Below are 9063 nucleotides of genomic sequence, written 5' to 3'. Positions count from 1 at the left end.
ATTAGTAGAGAGCTAACGGAGTAAGTAAGGATAGTAGTTTTATCAGCTGTATAAACTTGGACATGTAGCAGCACCAGCAACGCGCAGAACTGTTGTCGACGCCGTCGGCGTTTTGCCCGCGTTCGCACCGAACGCGCGTGGCGTTGGTGAGTGTTGCCGGTTCCTCTGGCGGCGGCTCGGAGGTTTTCGACGAGATCAGAACGGGACACTCGTCGAGCAGCGTCGAAAGTCTTTACCACATTCTCGCCTCGCAACGTTTTTATATAAATACGCATTTGGTCGCCTCCCCTCCCTCCCTCCCTCCCTCCCTCCCTCCCTCCCTTCCGTCCCGCCACGGCCTTTCGTGCGACCGAAGAAATCCCGTTTGCTCTCCGCCGTGCGTTCGCTCCCCGTGAAAGCGCGCGTCCCTCGCGCTCATTCACTCGCACATACGGCATACGGCGCGCGGCGACGATTTCATCGCCGTTAGACTTCATTGTGGAGCCTCACGGCGACGGCGACGCCGACGCCGACGGCAGAAATCCGCTTGGAGTGTCCATATAATTGCTGTCGCAATAAAAGAATAGATGATAAGGAATGGACAGTAACAGAAGGGAAGCCAATGCCTAGCACACAAAAGCCATAGATACAAAAAATCACGAGCTGCAAAAAAATGTAGATCACTATGATGAGGGAAAACAAATTTCAGACCACAGACCAATGCAACCTGATTACAACAGATATATTCTAAGAATTATAACACCACAGCAGTGTTGCGAGCAGCAAAGTAAGGCAGAGCTGTAGTGAAAAAGAACTCATCCGACGGCGCCTTAACATTGTCCACTTCCCTTGATCAAAATAAATGCGCTCCACGGCTATCCACTTTTCCGAAAAAACTACAAAGTCGACCTATTGGCATTCTGTGTCAGCCATCTGTCCTAAAACTTGATACAAATATTCATCGTCTCTCTTGAGCTGCGGTGTATTATCAACAAATATAAGACAAAAGTTTTTTGCTGGTTAAAGTGTTAGCTTCAATGCATTTCAAAGAGTAGGGACAATTTATCTCTACGACACCATAGGTGAATCCTATGAACTAGCCCAACTTTCTGCCGTATATACTACGCTGGATTATTCTCATTTGCAATAGCACATTAAAGCAAATTTGGGCGTCGCTGTAAACTGCATGCACAACAGTGGAATCATTTACCGATTGTATTTTAAATATCAATATTTAGTTGAGTGTACTTAGTGATCATCTATGATAATTCTTTTATTCCGATGCTCCTGGCTTGTGCTCATATCTGTGTAATTTTATTGTTTAGCAGTGCCTACTCCTCCTTGTGTCCCAAAAGACTCGCGGTATGCATAGGTTCTCCGCTGTGCGTTCGCTCCCCGTGAAAGCGCGCGTCCCTCGCCCCTTTCACTCGCATATACAGCGTCCGGCGCGCGGCGACGATTTCATCGCCGTTGACGTAATACGGAACTTCACGGCGACGGCGACGCCAACGGCAGAAATCCTCTTTGAATGTCCATATAATTGCTATCGCAATAAAAAATCAGCTACGCGCAGCGCTTCCTTTTGTGAAGCCGGTGTCGTGCGGGGTGCCGTTGACACCAAGTGTACAATACTTGCCATCGCATGTGGTTTGTGACACGGCCAATCCTGGAGACAGCGCAACGTCACAGCAGCCACATACCTCCTACAGTATTAACCAGTAATGCTAACTAATAAGTTAATGACCACGCCACGTCAGCAAGCCTACCGGGAGGCTTTCGCTCGACTTTAACTTGCGATGGCTTGCGATGGTTTCTGGCCATTTCTTTTGTTCTCTTACAATCGGTCCAGACACTACATAGTTTGTGCCATCGCTCACACTTTTTTAAGCGCATAGTTTGTTGCATACACTTCTCCGAGGGTGGAAAATGATTCGAGAGCCGTTAAGTGAGAAGAACAATGGGATTTGATGGACTCGATTTTTTTATATACCCTACACTACGGAGAAACAGCCAATGAAGCCAGGGAAAGCCCAGGGGGAGTTAACTACTATATTTTTGACGTAAAAATATTAAGGTAAAGGGAAATAAAACCGGTTGAAGAGATTACTTCGCGCAGGTGGGGCGGTATTAGACGTGCGGTGCTCCACCAATGAGGTTACCGCAGAGGCCATCTTCCAGTCCGCCCAAGAAAGTGGTTGGGAGGGAGGACGGTATAAGAATACACATCCGCTATGCATCCTCGGGCTTCATTCTTTGTTCTATTTATATGGTTAGTATCATCAAAAATAAAGTTCCAACGCGCATGTTGCAAGATATGTGTGAAGCGAAGCTTAAATAAAGCGGCTAAATAAATGCTTGACAACTAACGGCGATACGTTCAATTTTGTTTCTTTTCATCCGATGCAAATCATTATCTCCGGGAGCGTTTATGTTTGTCCACTACAAAGCTCACAACTTTATTATGATGCGCTGTGTGAGACGTATAAGCATCAATGTCACAAAGACGAACGCGATGCATGATGCCTGTCGAGAGAAGAATGGCGATGACAGCTGCATGCAGAGATAAGCACGACACGTGCTTTTCTGTGCATGCTTGGCGTGTAGGGCATGCAGGTGTAGAGCCTGCAGGACATGTAGGACAATCGGGCGACATCTATAGGGATTCTGGACTTCTGGTGTCACTGTGGGACATGCACATTCTGGAGGATTGAGTAAGAACGGGCACACCTCCAGTGGCACATAGTGAATGGCTAGATCACAGAATGTAAAATAAGTCGACGAATCTGTGAAATATATTTCCCCACTCTATAAAGAGATATATGTGAGCCGACATTGTGTGTTCAGGTTGTGAAGTTAGTGAAGTGAAGTGAAGTGAAGTTTATTCTTCTTTTCAAAGAAAAGAGGGGACCGGGACAAAAGGCGGTAAGGCCTGACGAGGCCCCGGTACCCATACAGTTGGCAGTAAAAAAAAGAAAAAAAGAAAATGTGCATATACAGGTTTTGTTTAGGAACCGTACAGTGGGACACGCCCATTCAGGGGGATTGGCCAAGAACGGACACAGAACCAGTAGCCCATACTCGGTGACTAAATCAAAGGAAAGAAATTAAATCAATTACTCCGTTATATACAATTCACCATTCCATTAACAGATTACTGTGCTTTTGAGATACCTATGATCCGACAATACCGGGTGTCCCACGTAACTTGAGGCAAACTTAAAAATATGCAAATGGCCATGTAGCTAGACAGAGTAACGTTGTTTGCCGTCGCTTGGAGATACTTAGGTAATTTTTTTGCATTTCGTCCTAATTACATAATTGGTATAAAATATTTATTCAACTACTCAAGTAATATAATTAGATGAAAAGTGTCAATGAGAAAATTGTACAGCAACATGAAAGCATCCCGATACAGCTATCTTTTGCTCAATCCGTGCTACATAAAAGTCCTTTTCCAGACATGAGAGAAGCTCGCGAATACACGCAAAGTGCCTCGAGCGGCCAGTCGCGCGGCAATTTTGTGGTGTGCGTGCGGCCAGCGATGCAACAATTCCCAGCATTCGCAGGTACCTGCGCGCCACGCTTCCTGTCTCGAAGGCCCCACGCGGACTTCTCGGCAGCGCCACTCGATGGCGTGGCGTGTCCAGACGGACGCGCGAGAGAGGAGCGCGGTTGTCGCACGATGCGTTTTTCAGCGTTCGTAAGCACCGGCGCGCCACGCATTTTGGAGGCCACACTCTGGCGTCGCGGCGGCAGTGCTAGAGAGCGCCGAGTGTTCTTAGGGAATCACGAAAGAGGAGTCCCGCTGAAGTACACGTCTCATACATAACTCATTTTGATGATGACAATACGTTGTGTGACTATATTGATTTAATGCTAAATGCATTACCGTCGCCAACCATCCTGAGATGGGAACTGCCTAATTTTTTGTATATAGTAAAAAAAACATTGCCGATCTGTTAACGAGGCTCCTGTGAACATGTGATCCAAATATCATTACACTGCAGCATGCAGCAGGCAATTTACAATGTCGTGTCAAAAGCAGTGGACAGTCGCTTGCTCTCGCATCGCAATATCGTCATCAAAAGCAGTTATCCACCAACTCACTTGGCTGATATCGGGATCGCGAGAGCATTCTCAGTAATACATAATTGCTAATTATTAGTTAAATAAATACAATTGTATACGTCTGCGATCTCAAAAAGACAAAAAAAATCATTTAGTTTTTGCCAGTTTGGATATTTTCGTGGCCCCCAAGATGGCAGCGGCGTGCTACGTAGCGTACTCTAGCGCGGCCGCCACGCGATCCCTCTTTGCTTCTCGGCTGTATAGCTTTCAGCGCGCTAGCGGAGACGAAAAGAGCGAAAGTCGGATATCGGTGCCATAATTCCACTTTTAGTTGAAGTATCCGAAGTGTGTTTGCAACACGATATTCGTGGGAGGCCATGGTTCAATAGTGAGGCCTTTTTATGATTAGTTAGAAAAGTGTTTCAGGGCCCCTTTAACCGAAAATAAACTAACATTGCGTTCCTTTTAGTTACCTGTGAGCATACATTTGTACGAACGTTTCACATAGAGATTACAAAACAGAATTCTGTTATATGCGACAACGGATGAGAAGGCGATAAATCACAAAGAAACACGCGTGCCTCAGCTCTCAACGGGAAATCCGCTGGCCTAGTTCAACTAGCGTGCAGCTGCACCTTTAGTTTGCCGGGCGGCGAATGCAGATGCGTGTTTCTAACAGCAAGCGGATGCGCAAAATTACTAAGGTTGGCAACCGAGCCGGCGACAAGCCTGCCACATACGAAAAAAGTACTTTTGTGAAACTCCAACGTTACTGCATGGACGGTCAGCCTGCGACTTCGACTGAAAGACCACGCAAGTCATATTAAAAAGGACTGGTAAGGATTGACCTTTTCTTTTTAACTGGCTGCGTCTGGCGAGAATAGCTGATATAAAGCATGTCGGGGATGGCCGGTGTTCGTCTTAACCTAACCTGTTAACAAGTCACAAGATAACCTGTCCGCACAAGAAGGTATGAGGCTTGCGAAGAAAATAAATTTAAAGGATTCTGGAAGAGAATTTTAGAGTTACTAAGCTGGAATTATAAAATACGCATCTGGTTCAAATATCTTCGGAAATTTACCAAGGAGAAATGCGGCACCATATTCCAAATCATTTTGTGTATTTGACTTGTAAATAAGAACACTTATACTAAATGTAATCTTCATAACATGCAAAATGCATATTTATTTATTAGTATATACTGCTGGCCCTTGTCTGGCCGATAGAGGGTTAGTCTAACAGAAAGAAAAAAAAACGCAGAAGAACATAACATGGAGCATGTGCACCTCGTCCATCTGAGCACACAAGGAAAAAAATACGCCATTTTAAGAAAAGCAAAAACGTAACGTGCAATAAGATCGCACGGGGTTGACAGGATTGGACTGATAGCTAAATCACAAAGAAATGACCAATATGATTCCCTGATTTCAGAGTCGGTGACTAGCGGCGACGCACTTGTGACAACGGCTGCACCGCTTGCCAGCTACCTGCCCGTACCTCGAAAGTGGCAGCTCGCGCAGACTGCAATCATGGATTGGTTGACGCTAGTGGGCAGCATGTTGGTGGTATCGCTACTATACCTCTTACTTCAGCGATGGCTCCAAGGAAAGCGAATGCCCCCAGGAACGCGCCTTCCTCCTGGTCCCCCGGGCCTTCCCCTTGTGGGGCATTTGCAGTTCTCGTTCAAGGATTTCCACTGTAACCAGGCCATAAAATGGGCGAAGCAATACGGACCCATCTACAGGTACGCACGCGCAGTCCCACTTGATATAAAAGCCGCCGTTGTAGCTTTTATTCTGACAGCTTTCCGAGATCGCATGCGCGCGGCTGGTATGTGCTATCAACCATAAAAGTTTACGGACCACGGGATCTCAGAAAACGCTAAATATCTGAGCAGCCTTTAAAAGTAGCAAGTAAAACCGTACATCACAATGTTGTTCGCATATACTAGTAGAGGCTGGAAATGGGTATACCAGGCTGGGCGTTTTGAGACTGCGGAGATATTCAGCTTTTCGTCAGATCCCTTGGTCCGTAAACATTACGCCATATTATAGCATATGGCGTAATATGTTAGCATGTTAATGCGCTGTTTTGTCAAAGGAAAGGGGCTGCCAGCTAGCGATAGTATTTTACTTTAAAAAGACACATCTACGTGATGACAAGAAATTACGCGGATCCCACAAAATGTGGCAACGTGCGAAAGCGAAGCATTTCTATACGGCTTCCATTGCACCCTCAATAGCGAGACGCATTTCGTCTCGCGCTGCAGGTATAATAGCAAGTACGCCTGGCTATAATGAGCAGAACGAAAAGTAATGCTTTTTTTCGGCGCATCCACACAATTTGCACTTCGCCTATCAATTGCACCTTCAAATCGACAGATCTCTAAATGTCGTTTAGGGTCGCACTGAACCAGAAAAACTTAATTTGTGACGTATAAACCAGCACCCCAACGCAAGGGCTTCCTTTGCAAACTCCTCCACGCTAACATCACAGGTACTCTTGGTGCTTATCCTCCCCGCGCCTCAGATGTGTGAGGGGCTTCCGTTTCGTCTATTCGGCGAGACGCCAATGCCAAATACTGCGTAGGAGGCGAAGAGCTAGGTCAGCATTCTACACCTAAACGAGTGTAACGCGATCGCATTATCAGTATCGGCTACCCATGCCTTTGATTAGACTGCCTCCAGGATCGGCTTGTTTCATGAACTACATTAAGGCCCCTATTCACAAACGAAACTTAAGTAGGGCGTCAATAAGTGCGGGAAAAGTGTTAGGAAAGTTTTAGGAGAGTACTTCAAAAACGACACTTAAGTATTCCTTTTTAAGTATCACTTTGAAAGTAACACTTTTCGGGTCAAGTATGTCGTCTGGTGCCGAGGATACGTAAATAATTTTCGTGTACGATCGGTTCAATCGTAAAAAATATATATATATTATTTTGCAGCAGAGTACTGCGGATATAAATGTTGCTGTGCCTGCACGCGCATTCCGCTGAGTAAAATACAAAGAAGTATTTAGTTTTAGCGCTTTACTCAAACTCGTCTGGCCACAAGTTCAAATTGGTTCTCGCAGCCACTGCGGTTGTGTGTGTCACCGTCCTGACTTTTTTAGATGTGTTGTTGGTTTTGTTGCTGAAAACGTGCGGTTTTGTGCGTAGAGAGTGTGTGTGTGTCGTTTGTTTTCAACCCGCGTGGACGATGGAAAAAAATTTTTTTTCCGAAGAAGAACGCGCCGTGCTTCTGGAGTTCGTTTCGCGCCCTCGCAGCGTGGTCGAGAACAAGAGAACGAACGCTGTATCCGTCAGTCGAAAACGGGAGTCGTGGAAAAAAAAATAGAGGACGAGTTCAACTGCCCCTATAACGTGACGCCGAGGACGTGGGTCCAACATAAAAAGTGCTGGTACCGCCACGACATACCGGTTCGCGTTGTGCACACGCTAGCACAACGCGAAAGACGAAGCACGTAACTGACACACTAATACAACGCGCAAGACAAAGCACGTAACTGAATCGTCACCGAGTCAAATCAGCGCGTACAGCGCGTCGTAATTGCAGCCTCCGCGATCAACTTCAGAAACATTTTCAGAGCTAATTGCGGAGGCCACGCTCCGCTGTGCTGAGTACGGTGAACGCCACCTAGGTGGCGTTGGTAGTGCTTCTTGATGCCAGCGTCCCTTCGAATGCTGGCATCGAGGCGTCGTAGTGCTGAGACCACCGAAGCGTTCACTGTCGGTGCGCGTTAGTGTCATAATGCAGTACTTCTCTTTTCTGCTCGTAGGCGGCGGCACCGCCCCGAGCAAGAGCGCGGGTACACGGAGGAGTGTTAGATATATAAGACGCGTCTGTGTAGCTCTCTGCAAATGCGTTTGTGGCGCAATGGGTTAAACGCTCGGCGATCTATCGTCGCGGACCGAGAGGTCGTGGGTTCGATTTCGAAATTTTGCATGTTTGTGGAACTTTTTCTTCTGGTTTCTTTCTTTGTATTATGTTCGTGTATGTTCGTGTGACGTATTTCCGTGACGGAAATACATCAGTGAAGTCTTGGTGGACCCCCGCATAAAACACTTTCGTGTTAAAACATTCTTTTTTTTTGTGACTGGATTACAAAAAAGAACTTTAGTCCTAGCACCAAGCAATAGCCACAGAAGGCATCAACAGCGAGTATTAGTCCCGAGAACGACCTACAGGGGCGCTGCGAGTGCCGCTCGCGTGACGTCAGGGCACGGACTCGCACCTTTCGACTGCTGCAGTTGGGTGCTGTCCCGGCGCCTTCTAAAGTGTTTCCGTTTGTTCGCTCTCGTTTCCTGTGCTTGTATACTTATGACGGTCGTCTCAAATACATTTTTACGATGTCTTTGTTCGCGCAAATTTATTCTAATGGCGAATTCCATTGGGAGAACAGGAGCACTCAAAAGCACGCTGAAAGTGCTCGTTCCAGAAGCGACGTGTTTCAGTGGTCGAACAGGAGTGGGAGAGCCGTCATCCAGTAGTAGAACAAGAGCAGTTGCGCTGCGCCGAGAGCAGCCGGGAGCAGTCCGGACTGCTCTCGCTTGAAAAGCGGAGTACGGAGGAAGTCACGTGACTTAAACCGTCATTTCCTCCTATTTTCTTTTTATTTTGCTTCAGCCGGCGCGCGCGGCGGTAATGGCGGCAGCCAAGCGTAATTGGTGTTTTGGTACCGCTGTTTTTGACGTCGGTGATACGAGCGAGCTTCGCAGCGATTTATCCTGGCATTTCTAGTCCGCCTTGCTTCTCGTTGGATGCGCGGGGGACAGCGGCAACAAAGCGTCGTCGCCTTGTTGAAGTGCTTGAGACGCTCGATGGTGACAGCAGCAAAAGCTGCTGGAGCTCAACTTCAGATTCAAGTTGCAGTTTCAGATGATCTTCGCAGGCGGACACTTTGTGGGATGCGTCGGCGCTGCACAAAAGTATGTAGTACGTGGCCGCAAACGGTGGCATGGTTACGCCCGACAGATTACAAGACGATCACGCGTGTTTTGCCGCTCTCCTGCAGAGA

The 9063-nt window shown here is 47.0% G+C and overlaps 1 protein-coding gene across 1 annotated transcript in view; it reads left to right on the top strand.

Moving 5' to 3' along the window:
* Positions 1–4735: 4735 nt before the first annotated feature.
* Positions 4736–9063, top strand: part of LOC119448414 (cytochrome P450 2A3) — a 43284-nt gene continuing 38956 nt past the window's right edge. The window contains exons 1-2 of the mRNA XM_049665359.1: positions 4736–4883; positions 5479–5791. Coding sequence (XP_049521316.1) covers positions 5577–5791 — 215 coding nt within the window. The 5' untranslated portion in view covers positions 4736–4883; positions 5479–5576. The remainder of the gene's footprint in view (positions 4884–5478; positions 5792–9063) is intronic.

The sequence above is a fragment of the Dermacentor silvarum genome, chromosome 4 (genome assembly GCF_013339745.2).
Source record: "Dermacentor silvarum isolate Dsil-2018 chromosome 4, BIME_Dsil_1.4, whole genome shotgun sequence".
NCBI classification, from domain to species: Eukaryota; Metazoa; Arthropoda; class Arachnida; order Ixodida; family Ixodidae; genus Dermacentor; species Dermacentor silvarum.
Note: the sequence above shows the minus strand (reverse complement) of the source record. Positions and strands in the feature narration are given on the sequence as shown.